A 20,389-nucleotide genomic window follows, 5' to 3' on the forward strand; every position below is an offset into this window, starting at 1 on the left:
GTGTCGTACGATTCAATCTTAGTCCTGTATTGACACTTGGCCTGTTTGATGGTTCGTCGGAGTGCATAGCAGGATTTCTTATAAGCCTCCGGGTTAGAGTCCCACTCCTTGAAAGCGTAAGCCATACCGTTTAGCTCAGTGCAGATGTTGCCTGTAATCCATGGCTTCTGGTTGGGGTATGTACGTACAGTCACTGTGGGGACGATGTCATCGATGCAATTCTTGATGAAGCCAGTGACTTATTTGGTGTACTCAATGCCATCAGAAGAATCCTTGAACGTATTCCAGTCTGTGCTAGCAAAACAGTCCTGTAGTTTAGCATCTGCTTCATCTGACCACTTTTTTATTGACCGAGTCGCTGGTGCTTCCTGTTTAATTTTTGTAATACCCCATAATGACAAAGCAAAAACAGGTGTTAACTTTTGTCCTCGGAAAGTATTCCTTATTCTAAAATTATTTTTTGTTAAATACACATCAATGTTTTTGCTTTGTCATTATGGGGTATTGTGTGTAGATTGATGAGGTGTATTTATAACAGGTATGAGGTTTATTTAACAGATTGATGAGGTGTATTTATAACAGGTTAAACCTGTTTTTGCTTTGTCATTACGGGGTGTTGTATGTCGATTGATGAGGTGTAACTTAAAAATAAAAAAAATATCATATGGCTGTAACGTAACAAAATGTGGAGAAAAGTCAAGGGGTCTGAATACTTTCCAAAGGCACTGTATGTGTTAGATTTAACTATAATGTGTAATGACCTGTGATCCTTTAGATATTCAGAGAAAAATTAGGATTGATTATAGTACTGGATTTGACAATTCATTCATTTATTTTTTTACAGTAGAACATTTTGATTTGACTAAAAACCAGTATATTGAGTCCAAGAGTGAGTGCCCTAGTTTTCAAAATAACAGTGAATGTCAAACGTTTCATCTTTCTATCAAGGTGTGCATGCTGGTATGGAGGGAAAATCAGGTATGTCGGCTACTATATGTCATAGACAAATACAACATCAGCCCTAGCCTCCCACCATGTCAAGCAATCAATCCATGCCAATGAATGAATCCATACATCCTAATGCAGGTGGGGTTGGTGCAGGACTTGGAGAGCCTGCAAATGGTGGCAAATATGGTGAGAAGGGCCCCCTCAAAGTTTAAAAACAAATTAGTGCATGACAACACTGAATGGATCAGAATAATATTTTAAAACAAAATCAGAATTGCCTGCATTCCCCTAATTTTCTTTAACAGGTGGTTCCGGACCTTATGGCGGAGCACCAATCATTCCTGCTGGACTGGATGGTAAGATTATACCCATATCTACACACAGTGCTTATCTCATGTACAGTGTGAGTGTACACTCGTATACACAGTAGCTGAAATGTGTCTCCCCTCCTTGACAGGAACAAGTCAGTTTGAACCTCAACCCGCTGGTCTACGTCCTGATGGGAAATCAGGTGGAATATATGGTGGTGAGTTGGTTTTACACAAACACATTTTCTTCAGGAAATGTACCTTTTCTAAATAATATGTAAACTCAGCAAAAAAAGAAACGTCCCTTTTTCAGGACCCTGTCTTTCAAAGATAATTCGTTCAAATCCAAAATAACTTCACAGATCTTCATTGTAAAGGGTTTAAACACTGTTTCCCATGCTTGTTCAATGTACCATAAACAATTAATGAACATGCTCCTGTGGAATGGTCTTTAAGACACATAGCTTATAGACGGTAGACAATTAAGGTTAAAGAAGTTATGAAAACTTAAGACACTAAAGAGGCTTTTCTACTGACTCTAAAAAACACCAAAAGAAAGATGCCCAAGGTACCTGCTCATCTGTGTGAACGTGCCTTAGGCATGCTGCAAGGAGGCATGAGGACTGCAGATGTGGCCAGGGCAATAAATTGCAATGTCCGTACTGTAAGATGTCTAAGACAGCGCTATAGGGAGACAGGACGGACAGCTGATTGTCCTCGCAGTGGCAGACCTCGTGTAACAACACCTGCACAGGATCGGTATATCCGAACATCACAACTGCTGGATAGGCACAGGATGGCAACAACAACTGCCCTCACCAGACATCACCGGCAACAACGTCGCCTATGGGCACAAACCCACCGTCACTGGACCAGACAGGACTGGTAAAAAGTGCTCTTCACTGACGAGTCGCGATTTTGTCTCACCAGAGGTGATGATAGGATTTGCGTTTATCGTCGAAGGAATGAGCGTTACACGAGGCATGTACTCTTGAGCGGGATAGAGTTGGAGGGTCCGTCATGGTCTGGGGCGGTGTGCCACAGCATCACTGGACTGAGCTTGTTGTCATTGCAGGCAATCTCAACCCTGTGTGTTAAAGGGAAGACATCCTCCTCCCTTATGTGGTACCCTTCCTGCAGGATCATCTTGACATGACCCTCCAGCATCACAATGTCACCAGCCGTACTGCTTGTTCTGTGCGTGACTCCCTGCAAGACAGGGATGTCAGTGTTCTGCCATGGCCAGCGAAGTGCCCGGATCTCAATCCCATTGAGCACGTCTGGGACCTGTTGGATCGGAGGGTGAGAGCTAGGGCCATTCTGCCCAGAAATGTCCGGGAACTTGCAGGTGCCTTGGTGGAAGAGTGGGGTAACATCTCACAGCAAGAACTGGCAAATCTGGTGCAATCCATGAGGAGATGCACTGAAGTACTTAATGCAGCTGGTGGCCACACCAGATACTGACTGTTACTTTTGATTTTAAACCCCCCCCCCCCCCCTTTGTTCAGGGACACGTTATTCCATTTCTGTTAGACACATGTCTGTGGAACTTGTTCAGTTTATGTCTCAGTTGTTGAATCTTGTTATGTTCATACAAATATTTACACATGTTAAACTTAAAAATGTTAAGCTGAAAATAAAGTTGACAGTGCGAGGACGTTTCTTTTTTTGCTGAGTTTGTGTATAATTTAAATGGAGTTTTCTCTTTTGCTCTGTCGGTCACAGGATTGGGTGGGCCATACGGTGGTCAGCCCCTCGGAATGGGCCCAGAGGCAACATCTCAGACCAAATATGGTGAGTGAGTTACTTGTGGTGGGGCTCAGGGTTGCATTTCTCCAACGATACATATTTGCAGGAAAATAACGAGAAGCAGGAAGATAAGTGTAGAACTGATGCTGCCTCGCTCTGTGGACCTTTTTTTCATCAAGCTTTAGAAATTCGAAATTGTCCTCATAATGTGGAAATTTGTCTTTGGCTTCACATTAACATCACAGCAGAGTGACTCACAATGAACAGTAGTTTACAACAGTCTACTAGCCATCCCTTGCTTTTATGCCCACTCCCTCTCTTGCTTCTTGCCCTAATACGTTATCTTGCTCTGACTCAGGCATTGGGGGGTTGCCATTTGGTGGTCAACCCCTCGGGTTGGGGACTGATGGTGCAGGCAAGTATGGTATGTGTATGGTATATGTATGCCTGCTGCATCTACGGGTAACAGCCAAAATAATGTAAACACTTGAGTATTTGTATTTGTTAAGGATCCCCATTAGCTGCTTCCAAGGCAGCAGCTACTCTCCCTGGGCTCCATCAACATTAAGGCAGTTATATACCATTTTAAATATTACATTTCATAACACTTTTCACAACACATTAAGTGTGTTCACTCAGGCCTCTACTCTACTATCACATACAGGTATCTACAATACAAAATCCATGTGTATGAGTGAGTGTCTTATGTGTGCCTGTGTGTGTCTCTTCACAGTACCCACTGTTCCATAAGGTGCATTTTTATCTGTTTTTTAAAAATCTGATTCTACTGCTTGCATAATTTACCTGATGTGGAATAGAGTTCCATGTGTCCATGGCTATATGTACTACTGGGCACCTCCCATAGTCTGTTCTTAACTTGGGGATTGTGAAGAGACCTCTGGTCACATGTCTTGTGGGGTATGCATGGGTTTCTGAGCTGTGTGCTAGTAGTTTAAACAGACACCTCAGTGCATTCAGCATGTCAACACTTCTTACAAAAACAAGTAGTGATCAAGTCAATCTCTCCTCCACTTTGAGCCAGGAGAGATTGACATGCATATTATTGTTAGCTCTCTGTGTACATCCAAGGGCCAGCCGTGCTGCCCTGTTCTGAGACAATTGCAATTTTTTGAGGTCCCTCTTTGTGGCACCTGACCACACGACTGTACAGTAGTCCAGGTGCAACAAAACTAGGCCTGTAGGACCTGCCTTGTTGATGGTGTTGTTATGGACTGACTTCTCCCCATCTTAGCTACTGTTGTATCAACATGTTTTGACCATGACAGTTTACAATCCAGGGTTACTCCAAGTAGTTTAGTCACGTCCACTCAATTTTCACATTTATTTATTACAAGATTTAGTTGAGGTTTAGGATTTAGTGAATGATTTGTCCCAAATAGAATGCTTTTAGTTTTTTAAATATTTAGGACTAACTTATTCCTTGCCACCCATTCTGAAACTGACTGCAGCTCTTTGTTAAGTGTTGCAGTGATTTCACTCGTTGTAGTCGCTGACATGTATAGTGTTGAGTCATTTGCATACATACACACTGGCTTCACTCAAAGCCAGTGGCATGTCATTAGTAACGATTGAAAAAAAATAAGGGGCCTAGACAGCTGCCCCGGGGAATTCCTGATTCTACCTGGATTATGTTGGAGGGGCTTCCATTTAAGTGATCATACCCGAGAAGCCAGTGTTTGGAGGATATTGGCATGGGTGTTGTTAGCAGCAAACCATGCCAATATATCCTCCAAACACCGGCTTCGAGGGTATTATCACTTTTATACAGCGGTTACCAACACATTATTTCGATTAATTTATTCATACTATTTCATCCTTCCACAAGATATAGTCCCAACACAAGTCTAGGGTTGCTACCCAAACCGGCTGGTCGTTTGTTCTATTGGTTTGGTTGCTAGAGACGCGACCCAGTCATTCAGTCGTTTTGTTCTGTATCTATGGACGCAACCCAGTCGTTCGTTCTAAACGTTTCATTGCCATACTGGCTGGCAACGTTCTTATCCCTGTCTTGCTAGCTAGCCAACTACGGCTAACTTACAGTCACGTTAAAAAGTGCATTCAGAATCACACCAAAGTAGCTGCATTTGCATTTGTTTAAGCTGTTTTCTAGAGACATTTATTTGGATACGTCCATAACAATGAGCTAATGAGACACGTTTTCGCCTGGCATAGAAAATGTGCTCACTCGTCAGGACACTGTTGTTCAGAAGAGCTAGCCAACAAATAGCTAGCACAATCACCTCAAACTCAAGCTGGAAAGACTACAAACTAGCTGCACTTCGTTTCGTTTTTACTTTATTTAAATTGAGAAAAAAGAAGAAACCCACACACTGCTCTTGATAGTATCACTGCTCTTTAATACGTTTTACGTATCGGCCTCAAGGACTTCGTCAGAGCTTTTGTGCTCACTATTTGAGAGACCGGGATACTAACAAATACCCACCAACAAACTTTATTCTAGAGCTGGCTGAATATGTTTTGACGTATAACTATTTCAGGTGTGATGATGAATACTACCTCCAAACGAATGGAACATCGATGGGCTCCACATTCGCTCCGAGCTATGCTAACCTTTATGTGGGTCTTTTTGAAGAACGTTTTGTTAACAATGAAAACGAAAATCTATTTTTTAATAAAGTCCTGAAGTGGTATCGATATATTGACAACATTTTTTTCCATATGGGGAGGAATGGGAGAAGAGTTGTCATACCTTATGGCATTACTCAATGACATTGACCACAATCTAAAATTCACTATTGAATGTGAACTCATTACCTCTATGTGGATTGAGAAATCAAATGGAACCTTGTTTACAACTCTGTATAGAAAAGAAACAGACAGAAATAGTGTATTACAGGGGGACAGCTTACACCCTGAGAAATTAATAAGAGGACTTCCAAGAAGCCAGTTTTTCAGATAGTCCTCTGTGGAGTGGCATATATGGCACAATCTAGAAAAAGCCGCGTAGATGCGCAATAGGTTTCTAAGAAGAGGCTACTCTCCCCAAGTGTGGATGAAGCTCTTGATTTGGCATTGGGGAAAACACGAGATGAAATTCTACAAAAAAGACGCACTAAAGCTAAAGAACACTGTAATGTTCACCACCACATATACGTTGAATTTGCGCAAAGTGGGAGATGCTGACAAGAAACACTGGCATGTTTTATCAGACCCAACTTTGCCTGCTGATTTTAAGAATCCACCACTTATTGTATATAGGACAGGTCACAATTTACGCGATAAATTGGTGCATGCCAACTGCCAGCCACAAAATAAACTTTTACACCCTCTTCGGAATGGTAGCTATAAATGCAGAGGTTGCGCACAGTGCAACAATATCATGAAGTGTGAATATTTCTGCCACCTACATACAGGAAAAAGGTTCCAAATAAATTACATTATTACGTGCTCCACCACCCATTACATCTACATGATTAAATGTCCATGTGGGCTGTGTTATGTAGGTAAAACCTCTCGTTCTCTCAAGCTGAGAATTAGTGAATATAAATTCAATCAGGAGAAACGACAGTTACAGTACATTTTAATGACCAAAGACATTTCTATCTCTAGAATTTGTGACATAGAGAAAGTTAAGATATCAGACATGGGTGGTGATATAAATAATACTCTGAGCAAAAGAAAATGTTTTTGGATTTTCACCCTCCAGACATTATTTCCTAATGGTCTTAATGATGAAATGCCTATGTATGTTATAAATGTGAACATTAATTAATGCCCCATTTCAGATTACGCTGACTTTTTTCTTGCGCCGTACCCAATGATTTATGAAAACCTGCTTGGTGGGTCGATGCCCTCATTGTGGTTTTACAGACGTGTTTAATACCTTTTGTGAATATTTCTGAAATGCACATTGTTATATTTGGTAACACTTATTTTCCCTCGACTCCAACCCCATTCGATGCATGGAACGGATGTGGGTGGAGTTATGTCTTCATACGGGCGCTAACACATTTTTCTCAAATAGTGAGCACAAACACTCTGACGAAGGCCCTGAAGCCGATACGTAAAGTTTATCAAAAGCAGTGTGCGGGTTTCTTATTTTTTCTCATCTTATTCAACTGTTACTATGCACCTGCAATAAAGATTGCTCAGGTGTGCGAGTGCCTTTTGAATTGACCCTTTTTCAGTTGACATTCCTTTGTATACATCCATAAAAATATGGAACACAGAGGGTTTTAACCAATCAGCATTCAGGATTAGACCCACCCGTTGTATAATAAAGAGAACCATCTGTGTTCTGTTAGACAGGTAACTCTTTATCCACAATATAGCAGGGGGTGTAAAGCCATAGCACATGCGTTTTTCCATTAGCAGCTATGATCGATAATGTCAAAAGCCGCACTGAAGACTAACAAAACAGCTCCAACAATCTTTTTTATCATCAATTTCTCTCAGCTAATCATCAGTAATTTGTGTAAGTGCCGTGCTTGTTGAATGGCCTTCCCTACATAAGTGTGCTGAAAGTCTATCAATTTGTTTACAGTAAAATAGCATTGCATCTGGACAAACATATTTTTTTCCAAAAGTTTACTAAGGGTTGGTAACAGGCTGATTGGTCTGCTATTTGAGCCAGTAAAGGAGGCTTTACTATTCTTAGTGGAATTACTTTCCAGGCCTGAGAGCACACACTTTCTAATAGGCTTAGATTGAAGATATGGCAAATAGGAGTGGCAATGTCATCCTCTATTATCCTCAGTAATTTTCCATCCAAGTTGTCAGACCCTGGTGGTTTGTCATTGTTGATAGACAAAAAAATAATTAAAATAAAAACATTGGTTTTCCTAGATATGGCTACTATATTGTGATCACTACATCCTATGGATTTGGATACTGCTTTAAAGCACATTTCTGCAGCATTAGTAAAGATGTAATCAATAAATGTTGACGATTTCATTCCTGTACTGTTTGTAACTACCCTGGTAGGTTGACTGATAGCCTGAACCAGGTTGCAGGCACTGGTTCAAGTTTGAAGCATTTTTAAAAATGTATTTTTTAGTGGGTAGATCAGCCTTAATACTGAAGATAAATTGGAGCTTCCGTCAATGTAATCGTCTGCATCATTTCCAATCCCCCAGCTTCATGAGGTAGTCACCTGGAATGCTTTTCCAACAGTCTTAAAGGAGTTCCCACATATGCTGAGCACTTGTTGGCTACTTTTCCTTCACTCTGCGGTCCAATTCATGCCAAACCATCTCAATTGGGTTGATGTCGGGTGATTGTGGAGGCCAGGTCATCTGATGCAGCACTCTATCACTCTCCTTCTTGGTCAAATCGCCCTTACACAGCCTGGAGATGTGTTTTGGGCCATTGTCCTGTTGGAAAAACAAATGATAGTCCCACTAAGTGCAAACCAGATGGGATGGGTTATTGTTGCAGAATGCTGTGGTAGCCATGCTGTTTGTGTGCCTTGAATTCTAAATAAATCACACAGTGTCACCAGAAAAGCAGCATCACACCACCTCCTCCATGCTTAATGGTGGGAACCACACATGCAGAGATCATCCGTTCACCTACTATGCGTCTCACAAAGACATGGCGTTTGGAACCAAAAATTGCAAATTTGGACTCACCAGACCAAAGGACAGATTTCCACCGGTCTAATGTCCATTGCTTGTGTTTCTTGGTCCAAGCAAGTCTCTTCTTATTATTGGTGTTGTTTAGTAGTGGTTTCTTTGCAGCAATTTGACCATGAAGGCCTGATTCACGCTGTCTCCTCTGAACAGTTGATGTTGAGATGTCTGTTACTTGAACTCTGTGAAGCATTTATTTGGGCTGCAATCTGAGGTGCAGTTAATTTACCATTTCTGAGGCTGGTAACTCTAATGAACTGTAGCGGTGGTCCTCATGAGAGCCAGTTTCATCATAGCGCTTGATGGTTTTTGTGACTGCACTTGAAGAAACTTTCAAAGTTCTTGAAATGTTCCGTATTGACTGACCTTCATGTCTTAAAGTAATGATGGACTGTCGCTTATTTTAGCTTTTCTTTCCATAATATGGACTTGGTCTATCTTCTGTATACCACCCCTACCTTGTCACAACACAACTAATTGACTCAAACGCATTAAAAAGGAAAGAAATTCCACAAATACATTTTTAACAAGGCACACCTGTTAATTGAAATGCATTCCAGGTGACTACCTTATGAAGCTGGTTGAGAGAACGCCAAGAGTGTGCAAAGCTGTTATCAAGGCAAGGGGTGGCTACTTTGAAGAATCTGAAATATAAAATATATATTTGATTTGTTTAACACTTTCCTGCTTACTACATGATTCCGTATGTGTTATTTCATAGTTTGATGTCTTCACTACTATTCTACAATGTAGAAAATAGTACAAATAAAGAAAAACCTTTGACTGGTACTGTATACATACATACATACATACACACACAGAGTGCATTCAGAAAGTATTCAGACCCCTTGATATTTTCCACATTTTATTACATTACAGCCTTATTCTAACATTAAAAACATTTTATTTTTTTCTTCCTCAATCTACACACATTACCGCATAACGATGATGCAAAAACAGGTTTTTAGAAATTTTTGCAAATGTATTAAAAACGGAAATATCACATTTACATACGTTTTCAGACCCTTTACTCAATACTTTGTTGAAGCACCTTTGGCAGCAATTACAGCCTCGAGTCTTTTTAGGTATGACACTACAATCTTGGTACACCTGTGTTTGGTGAGTTTCTCACATTCTTCTCTGCAGATTCTCTCAAGCTCTGTCAGGTTGGATGGGGAGCATCGCTGCACAGCTATTTTCAGGTCTCTCCAGAGATGTTTGATCGGGTTCAAGTCCGGCTCTGGCTGGGCCTCTCAAGGACATCCAGAGACATGTCCCGAAGCCACTCCTGCGTTGTCTTGGCTATGTGCTTAGGGTTGTTGTCTTGTTGGAAGGTGAACCTTCGAACTCAGTCTGAAGTCCTGAGCGCACTGGAGCAGGTTTTCATCAAGGATCTGTCTGTATTTTGCTCTGTTCATCTTTCCCTCAATCCTGACTAGTTTCCCAGCCCCTGCCGCTTAAAAACATTCCCACAGCATGATGCTGCCACCACCATGCTTCACATTAGGGATAGTGCCAGGTTTCCTCCAGACGCCACTCTTGGCATTCAGGCCAAAAGAGTTCAATCTTGGTTTCATCAGACCAGAGAATTATGTTTCTCATGGTCTGATAGTCTTTAAGTTCCTTTTGGCAAACTCCAAGCGGGCTGCTGTGGCTTTTACTGAGGAGTGGCTTCCAAATGGCCACTCTACCATAAAAGCCTGATTGGTGGAGTGCTGCAGAGATGGTTGTCCTTCTGGAAGGTTCTACCATCTCCACAGAGGAACTCAGAAGCTCTGTCAGTGACCATCGGGTTCTTGGTCACCTCCCTGACGAAGGACCCTTTTCCCCGATTGCTCAGTTTGGCCGGGCGGCCAGCTCTAGGAAGAGTCTTGGTGGTTCCAAACTTTGATGAGCATGGAAATTATGTAAACCATATGCCATGGCCGTCTCCGTCACCAGATCCCAACCCCATTTAACACTTATGGGAGATTCTAGAGCGGCGCCTGAGAGCGTTTTCCATCACAATCAACAAAACACCAAATTATGGAATTTCACTTGGAAGAATGGTGTCGAATTCCTTCAAAAATCTGTCATTCTGCACCCCGAACAATGCAGTTAACCCACGGTTCCCCGGTAGGCCGTCATTGTAAATAAGAATTTGTTCTTTACTGTTAAAATAAGGTTAAATATTTTTTGTATTTTTTGAAAAATAGAATCTATACCAAGGCGCATTGAAGCTGTTCTGGCTCGTGGTGGCCCAACGCCCTATTAAGACACTTTGTGTTGGTGTTTCCTTCGTTTTGGCAGTTACCTGTATGTCAGTGTACCTTTTTATGTTAACATTCTAAATGCATGTGTTTATAAATGTGTTGTATGCATGTCTGTTGATTACTGGTACGTATGTATTTATCTCAATTTATTTATGTAATCATGCACGTATGCATTTAGTGTATGTGCCAGTATGTACAGTTGAAGTCGGAAGTTTACATACACCTTAGCCAAATATATTTAAACTCATTTTTTCACAATTCCTTACATTTAATCTTAGTAAAAATTCCCTGTCTTAGGTCAGTTAGAATCACCACTTATTTTAAGAATGTGAAATGTCAGAATAATAGTAGAGAGAATGATTTATTTCAGCTTTTATTTATTTCATCACATTCCCAGTGGGTCAGAAGTTCACATACACTCAATTAGTATTTGGTAGCATTGCCTTTGAAATTGTTTATCTTGGGTCAAACATTTCGGGTAGCCTTCCACAAGCTTCCCACAATAAGGTGGGTGAATTTTGGCCTATTCCTCCTGACAGAGCTGGTGTAACTGAGTCAGGTTTGTAGGCCTCCTTGCTCGCACACGCTTTTTCAGTTTGCCCACACATTTTCTATAGGATTGAGGTCAGGGCTTTGTGATGGCCACTCCAATACCTTGACTTTGTTGTCCTTAAGCCATTTTGCCACAACTTTGGAAGTATGCTTGGGGTCATTGTCCATTTGGAAGACCCATTTGCGACCAAGCTTTAACTTCCTGACTGATGTCTTGAGATGTTGCTTCAATATATCCACATCTTTTTCCTGCCTCATGATGCCATCTATTTTGTGAAGTGCTCCAGTCCCTCCTGCAGCAAAGCACCCCCACAACATGATGCTGCCACCCCCGTGCTTCACGGTTGGGATGGTGTTCTTCGGCTTGCAAGCCTCCCCCTTTTTCCTCCAAACATAACGATGTTCATCATGGCCAAACAGTTCTATTTTTGATTCATCAGACCAGAGGACATTTCTCCATAAAGTACGATCTTTGTCCCCATGTGCAGTTGCAAACCGTGGTCTGGCTTTTTTATGGCGGTTTTGGAGCAGTGGCTTCTTCCTTGCTGAGCGGCCTCTCAGGTTATGTCGATATAGGACTCGTTTTACTGTGGATATAGATACTTTTGTACCCGTTTCCTCCAGCATTTTCACAAGGTCTTTTGCTGTTCTGGGATTGATTTGCACTTTTCGCAACAAAGTACGTTCATCTCTAGGAGACAGAACACGTCTCCTTCCTGAGCGGTATGGCGGCTCCATGGTCCCATGGTGTTTATACTTGCGTACTATTGTTTATACAGATGAACGTGGTACCTTCAGTCGTTTGGAAATTGTTCCCAAGGATGAACCAGACTTGTGGAGGTCTACAATTGTTTTTTCTGAGGTCTTGGCTGATTTTCTTTTGATTTTCCCATGCTGTCAAGCAAAGAGGCACTGAGTTTGAAGGTAGGCCTTGAAATACATCCACAGGTACACCTCCAATTGACTCAAATGATGTCAATTAGCCTATCAGAAGCTTATAAAGCCATGACATCATTTTCTGGAATTTTCCAAGCTGTTTAAAGGCACAGTCAACTTGGTCTATGTAAACTTCTGACCCACTGGAATTGTTATACAGTGAAATAATCTGTCTGTAAACAATTGTTGGAAAAATTACTTGTGTTTTGCACAAAGTAGATGTCCTAACCGACTTGCCAGAACTATAGTTTGTTAACATGAAATTTGTGGAGTGGTTGAAGTATATGTAATATTCTGACTTATATATTTCCTTTATTGTCTGTTTCTTACAGATATTTTCTTCACGTACAAGAAAATGCACTGCGACTATGCTATATTCTGCATCTATACACTGAATATACAAAACATTAAGAACACCTGCTCTTTCCATTACATATATTGACCAGGTGAATCCAGGTGAAAGCTATGATCCCTTATTTATGTCACTAGTTAAATCCATTTCAGTCAGTGTAGATGAAGGGGAGGAGACAGGTTAAAGAAGGATTTCTAAGACTTGAGACAATTGCGACATGGATTGTGTACTTGTGCCGTTCAGAGGGTGAATGGGCAAGACAAAATATTCAAGTGCCTTTGAACGGGGTATGGTAGTAGGTGCCAGGCGCACTGGTTTGTGTCAAAACACTGCTGGGTTTTTCACGCTCAAGTTTCCCATGTGTATCAAGAATGGTCTACCACCCAAAGGACATCCAGCCACCTTGACACAACTGTTGGAAGCATTGGAGTCAACATGGACCAGCATCCCTGTGGAACGCTTTCAACACCTTGTAGAGTCCATGCCCCAATCAACTTGAGTCTGTTCTGCAACTTAATATTAGGAAAGTGTTCCTAATTTTTGGTATACTCAGTGTATGTACAGTATGTTTTTCTCTCTATCTACTGTATGTATTTATGCATGTACTGTATATGCCAGTATGTCTGTAATCTATGGGTTTGCAATTTGTTCTCTCTGAACTTTGTCTCAATCGCGCTCAGGAAATGGTGGAATCTCCAAAGCACCTGGACCTGATGTTGGCAAGTCAGTTGGTAAATACGGTGAGTGCCATACATTTCTCTATATCTCTGAGAATCTGTAAATCTGAATTATATCACTATTATTTTCTAATATATTCATTGCACTGCTTACACAAACAGGAAATGGTGGTCTACCCTATGGATCTCAGACTCTTGGATTGGGTGCTGAATCCAAATCGTCTGGAAAATACGGTAAATTTATCAATCAAATGTATTTAATGAAGCCCTTTTTACATCAGGAGTTGTTACAAATTGTTTTAAAGATAACCAGCCTAAAACCCCAAAGATCAAGCAATGCAGAGGTTCCAGCCTCCTTACAAGGCTGGAACCTAGGTAGAAACCTAGAGAGGAACCAGGCTCCAAGAGGTGTCCAGTTCTCTTCTGTCTGTAAGGGGGCAGGGGATCAATCTGTTAAACCAGTAGGGGTAGTTTTTCTTAAAGGTTTTTAATCCAGGACTAGGCTTAATCTGTGTTAAGGAAACCGGACCCTAAACAAATTATTTAATTCTGTTTCAGGCGGGCTAGGCACTGGAATGGGAGGGGATCCTGCACCTGGAAAATATGGTGAGCTACCTCATTTCTATCTGAAAAGGACCTCTATAATCCAGACAGACCTATGCAATATCTGATGAAATATTATAATAATGGATGTTTTCATGCATGGTATAGCCCTAGTAAAAACATTTTTTTAAAGGTAATTTCTTAAAGTTCCAATGCAGCAGTTTATATCTCAATATCAAATAATTTATGTGTAACAATTAAGCACCTTACTGTGATTGTTTTCTATTAAAGTGGTCAACAAGAAACAAAAATAGCTTCTTAGCAAAGAGCAATTTCTAAAACAATTTTGCTAAGGGATGGATGATCGAAATGTACAGAATTGGTGCCTGAAGGGAAATAGGGGAGGGTCATGCTTTTTTAATTTCAGTCAAGGGGAGGGTTTAGAGTTTTTTTCAAAATCTAGTCCAGGTTAGGAGCCTGTCATTTGTAATTGAGGACATTTCAATATTTCTCTGTTTTAGAATTAGTTGCTTACTATGATATATATCGATGTTCCCAGCCGCGTCCTCAGAGCATGCGCAGACCAGCTGGCTGGTGTGTTTACGGACATATTCAATCAATCCTTATCCCAGTCTGCTGTTCCCACATGCTTCAAGAGGGCCACCATTGTTCCTGTTCCCAAGAAAGCTAAGGTAACTGAGCTAAACGACTACCGCCCCGTAGCACTCACTTCCGTCATCATGAAGTGCTTTGAGAGACTAGTCAAGGACCATATCACCTCCACCCTACCCGGACACCCTAGACCCACTCCAATTTGCTTACCGACCCAATAGGTCCACAGACGACGCAATCGCAACCACACTGCACACTGCCCTAACCCATCTGGACAAGAGGAATACCCATGTGAGAATGCTGTTCATCGATTACAGCTCAGCATTTAACACCATAGTACCCTCCAAACTCGTCATCAAGCTCGAGACCCTGGGTCTCGACCCCGCCCTGTGCAACTGGGTCCTGGACTTCCTGACAGGCCGCCCCCAGGTGGTGAGGGTAGGTAACAACATCTCCACCCCGCTGATCCTCAACACTGGGGCCCCACAAGGGTGCGTTCTGAGCCCTCTCCTGTACTCCCTGTTCACCCACGACTGCGTGGCCATGCACGCCTCCAACTCAATCATCAAGTTTGCGGATGACACTACAGTGGTAGGCTTGATTACCAACAACGACGAGACGGCCTACAGGGAGGAGGTGAGGGCCCTCGGAGTGTGGTGTCAGGAAAATAACCTCACACTCAACGTCAACAAAACAAAGGAGATGATTGTGGACTTCAGGAAACAGCAGAGGGAGCACCCCCCTATCCACATCGACGGGTCAGTAGTGGAGAAGGTGGAAAGTTTTAAGTTCCTCGGTGTACACATCACGGACAAACTGAATTGGTCCACCCACACAGACAGCGTTGTGAAGAAGGTGCAGCAGCGCCTCTTCAACCTCAGGAGGCTGAAGAAATTCGGCTTGTCACCAAAAGCACTCACAAACTTCTACAGATGCACAATCGAGAGCATCCTGTCGGGCTGTATCACCGCCTGGTACGGCAACTGCTCCGCCCACAACCGTAAGGCTCTCCAGAGGGTAGTGAGGTCTGCAGAACGCATCACCGGGGGCAAACTACCTGCCCTCCAGGACACCTACACCACCCGATGTCACAGGAAGGCCATAAAGATCATCAAGGACAACAACCACCCAAGCCACTGCCTGTTCACCCCGCTATCATCCAGAAGGCGAGGTCAGTACAGGTGCATCAAAGCAGGGACCGAGAGACTGAAAAACAGCTTCTATCTCAAGGCCATCAGACTGTTAAACAGCCACCACTAACATTTAGCGGCCGCTGCCAACATACTGACTCAACTCCAGCCACTTTAAAAATGGGAATTGATGGAAATTATGTAAAAATGTACCACTAGCCACTTTAAACAATGCCACTTAATATAATGTTTACATACCCTACATTACCCATCTCATATGTATATACTGTACTCTATATCATCTACTGCATCTTGCCATCTTTATGTAATACATGTACCACTAGCCACTTTAAACTATGCCACTTTATGTTTACATACCCTACAGTACTCATCTCATATGTATATACCGTACTCTATACCATCTACTGCATCTTGCCTATGCCGTTCTGTACCACCACTCATTCATATATCTTTATGTACATATTCTTTATCCCTTTACACTTGTGTGTGTATAAGGTAGTAGTTGTGGAATTGTTAGGTTAGATTACTTGTTGGTTATTACTGCATTGTCGGAACTAGAAGCACAAGCATTTCGCTACACTCGCATTAACATCTGCTAACCATGTGTATGTGACTAATAAAATTTGATTTGATTTGATGTGTGCCCAATGCCGCCCTTCATCTCCGATTCTCTGCTGGGCGCGCAATATCAAGTGCGCCTATAGCCTATTTAGTGTGGTCTCAATCAAATGATCCATATAGCCTATAGGCTAGGAAGTACAAGCTCGTAGAAGCACAGAGCAAAGTTATATTTCTAAGATTGCTGCTGGGATGGTGTAAATAAAACCAGGCAGCATTACACACGGCAATGGGTATTCCAACCCTGAGCCCCGGGCTGCTCTGCTCTTGCTGATCAAAAACTTTTTTGTGTGCTGCCTAACCAATGTCTGTGCTGTGTAGGGCTACGGTGGCAGTTCAGGAAGAGAGTCAAAGGCTTCTTCCAATTTTTATTTATTTATTAGGCCTAGTCCAAAAAATGCACTATCTTGCGTGCGGACTAAACTATAGCCTTTGTTCTGTTCAGTTTGAGAAGGAGGTCGCAAAGATTTTTTGATTTTTTATTTAACCTTTATTTAACTTGGCAAGTCAGTTAAGAATACATTCTTATTTACAATGACTGCCTATCCTGGCCAAACCCGGACGACGCTGGGCCAATTGTGCGTCGCCCTATGGGACCCCCAATCATGGCCAGAAGTGATACAGCCTGGATTCGAACCAGGGACTGTAGTGACGCCTCTTGCACTGAGATGCAGTGCCTTAGACCGCTGCATGGCGCAGGAAGACCGGAGATCAACTTTGATAGCTTGCTACTACTATAATAGATTTTTATTGAAAACTGAGTGTACAAATTCAGGTGAAAGTCATTATCCCTTATTGATGACACCTTTTAAATCCACTTCAGTGTAGATGAAGGGAGAAGACAGGTTAAAGAAGGATTTTGAAGCCTTGAGACAATTGAGACATGGATTGTATATGTGTGAGAGGGTGAATGGGCAAGACAAAATATTTAAGTGCCTTTGAACGGGCTATGGTAGTAGGTGCCAGGCGCACCGGTTTGTGTCAAGAACTGAAATGCTGCTGGGTTTTTCACACTCAACAGTTTCCCGTGCGTATCAAGAATGGTCCACCACCCAAAGAACATCCAGCCAACTTGATACAACTGTGGGAAGCATTGGAGTCAACATGGACTAGCATCCCCGTGTAGCGCTTTCGACACCTTGTTAGAGTCCATGCCCCGAATAATTGAGGCTGTTCTGAGGGCAAAAGGGGTGCAACTCAATATTAGGAAGGTGTTTTGTACACTAGTGTTTTATCAGAGTTATTGACATCACAATAAGCCAGATTCAAGAAACTTACATTGTGGTGCTAACACTTGAAGCAGCAGCCGCCACACAATCAATCGGAAATGGACAGCTCATGGTGCTGAAAGTATGCAAATTCGAGTAGGCATAATTAATTTAAACCGTCTTCATTTTAATTAAACTTAAACACTAACAACAATGGGGCCTACCTCTGTGTGCTGTTAAGTTAAAACCAAGTCTCGAATTGAGGGGGTATGAGAGGGTATGCCATAGACCTACCTTTTATTAAAGAAAATGGCAATGACAACAAAAGCACAGGCCTACCCTTTGTTAGCTTAAGATTTTGAAGAAAATAAAACAGATCCGATTATATAACGTGTTCTATAACGCTTTGGTCCGCAGTGCTTTATACTATAAACAAGCTGAAAATACCCGGGAAAGATGTGACTCCGATGCATAAGGTGCTATTAATCTTCTATAGCCGAGGAGACAAACAATTGACTTTCCTTGGGAAGTAATCTAATTCTGTCACTATCAATTGATTAAGCTATTCACTTTCTGTACAATAGATGGCTTTAAGGGAAACACTTGTGACCTTCTCTCGTTGGGTTAAATCACAGAAGAATAGTTGCCAGCAGTTAAAGCTTCAATTTTTCTGCATTCGTAGACCTACTCTGTCTGGGGTGGAACGGTGGGCCAACTTTTGAAAGTACCGTGCTCAGATTCCTAATGATGTCTCACACAAGACACTGATTTGGCATTGGAGAAATATGATAGAGGAACGCATAGGCCTATCTCTCTGTCCATTCTTAGCCTGTAATTTCAGTAATTTGTGTGCTATTGAAAAAGGTTCTGCTAATATGTAAAATTCCATAGAATTGCATGCCATTTTATTAAAACCTGGAAATACGATGATAGATTCATGCAATGCTTTAATTATAAAGGAGATGTTTACACCCCTACTCTTGTCCACGGTGGTCTGCGTACCCACAACCTTCTGGCCCGCAGCCCTATGCGCTATCAAAATTCAAGCGTGCCATGTAATGCTTACAGGATGAAAAACAGTTTCTAAAACTGCATATCTAAGGTTCTGGTCTGCCCAAAAAGTGAGGGTAAACAGTAGACATGGTGTCTGCTATCCACTTAGTTTTTATTATTATTTTAGGTATAGGGGAGGTTCACTCTGTTTTTCTTTCAAGCGATCAGGGAGGGTTTAGGTCAAAAATATTTTGCTGAAGGGAGGGTCATCCATTTTCATTTCAGAGAGGTCTGATTTTGTCCATGTAAACCTTATTATATAATACGTTCACTCCCTAAGTGTGGGGAGGGGAAAACTGAACATTTGCTGTTATTGATATAGGTTTGGAACTCTCTTTCTTATTGGTCTATTAACTCATTTACCTCCTGGTGATGTCACCAGGCAGGCCAAAACGCCATCCCACCAAAAGAGGCTGAAATTTCAGCCGGTCTTTTCAAACAACTCTTACACTAAAAGAGCTGTATTATTACAACTGCATAGTGTTTTTGACTGCACTTGGCCTTTAATAACGTGAAATGGATGCAACAAATAATTAATTTCAGGCAACTTGGATCTACAAAATGCTTTTGATTGATGCTAGTTACAGGTCATTTCCTCCAATGGTGTAATGCAATGAAATCTCTTGTCTCACCCTAGGATATGGTGCACCTTATGATGGGCAACATCTTGGCCTAGGGGGTGATCCTGGGAAATCAGCTGGCAAGTATGGTAAATGCCTCTTTCACTTCTCCTTTGTCAGTCAGGTTGCGTCCCGATTCTTTACCTAGTGCCGGCACTACAGGAGGGCATTGGGGGGCAATGCCTCCCTAAATTGACTTCAGTGCCACCCCCAATTATTTTTATTTTTTTACAGTTTAATAAAATTACATTCTCAAAATGCATTATATTATCATCAATATATTGCTACAAGAACACATCACCCACACCAGTATCTACAGCAGGAATTTTGTGAATGCTTTCATGAATGTATCTCTGTCTGTCCTCTGTTTGCAATGCATCAGTGCAGCAATTTAGGCTATTTCTCACCACCATCCAACCACATCAAACCAGACCAGAGCTACACGCTCTCACCATTCAAACGCTCTTCTTACCAGTTCACTGCCAACGCTGTGGCCTATTTTATGCTTAGCAAGTAAGAGCAAGCTGCTTCTCACCTTGAATATTAGTTTAAAAAATTGCTCAAAATAAGTGACCAAAACTACATTGCTATTCCTGGGACTCGCATTGAGCTAGGCTACTCGTAGGCCTACAAGAGCTATAATAAATAGAAAGAGGAGAGGTGAAGAGAGAGAGGCCAGTGGGTCTGATGTCATCTGGAGATGCATGAATTATTCAAGATGGGAACAGTGAAGACAGCGCGATGTGTAAATTAGAAATTAGGATCTGTCATTCGTAGGCCTACGTTGCCATACTCTTATTATTCTTTTGCCTACAGTGCATTCGGGAAGGTATTCAGACCCCTTGACTTTTTCCACATTTTGCTACGTGGCTCCCTCATATCAGTACCTCTCCACCTTCCCCCCACCCTCTTTCTCTCCCTTCCTCCCTCCTATTCGTGCAGGCTATGGAGAGGTGCCATACGAGCCTCAGCCTCTTGGACTTGGCCCCGATTCCGGTAAATCGAATGGAAAATATGGTATGGCTGTCTTTGGCTTTTATGTCACGTTCTTTCTCTGCTTTCTTTACATGTACATGTCTTTATGTATGTATGCATTGCACTGGTGTTTATGTACCATGCTGTCTGCTATTACTGCCGTGCGTCAAGTTTAAAGATCAAATATAGAAGTTTGTTTACACACATACTGTGTTAGTGTTTG

At 41.9% G+C, this 20,389-nt stretch overlaps 1 protein-coding gene across 20 annotated transcripts in view; it reads left to right on the forward strand.

Annotated features, from left to right (window-relative positions):
- Nucleotides 1-20,389, forward strand: part of cmn (calymmin) — a 71,819-nt gene that overhangs the window by 32,584 nt on the left and 18,846 nt on the right. For 18 of the 20 annotated variants that reach the window (XM_071390998.1, XM_071390997.1, XM_071391012.1 and 15 more), the window contains 11 exons: nt 949-978; nt 1,087-1,134; nt 1,254-1,304; nt 1,406-1,474; nt 2,982-3,050; nt 3,364-3,429; nt 13,390-13,449; nt 13,549-13,620; nt 13,945-13,992; nt 19,209-19,280; nt 20,134-20,208. In XM_071390998.1, the coding sequence (XP_071247099.1) occupies nt 949-978; nt 1,087-1,134; nt 1,254-1,304; nt 1,406-1,474; nt 2,982-3,050; nt 3,364-3,429; nt 13,390-13,449; nt 13,549-13,620; nt 13,945-13,992; nt 19,209-19,280; nt 20,134-20,208 (660 nt within the window). The remainder of the gene's footprint in view (nt 1-948; nt 979-1,086; nt 1,135-1,253; nt 1,305-1,405; nt 1,475-2,981; nt 3,051-3,363; nt 3,430-13,389; nt 13,450-13,548; nt 13,621-13,944; nt 13,993-19,208; nt 19,281-20,133; nt 20,209-20,389) is intronic. The other 2 variants (XM_071391001.1, XM_071391004.1) reach the window with 2 other exon arrangements.

Source organism: Salvelinus alpinus, chromosome 3 (genome assembly GCF_045679555.1).
Source record: "Salvelinus alpinus chromosome 3, SLU_Salpinus.1, whole genome shotgun sequence".
Lineage (NCBI taxonomy): Eukaryota > Metazoa > Chordata > Actinopteri > Salmoniformes > Salmonidae > Salvelinus > Salvelinus alpinus.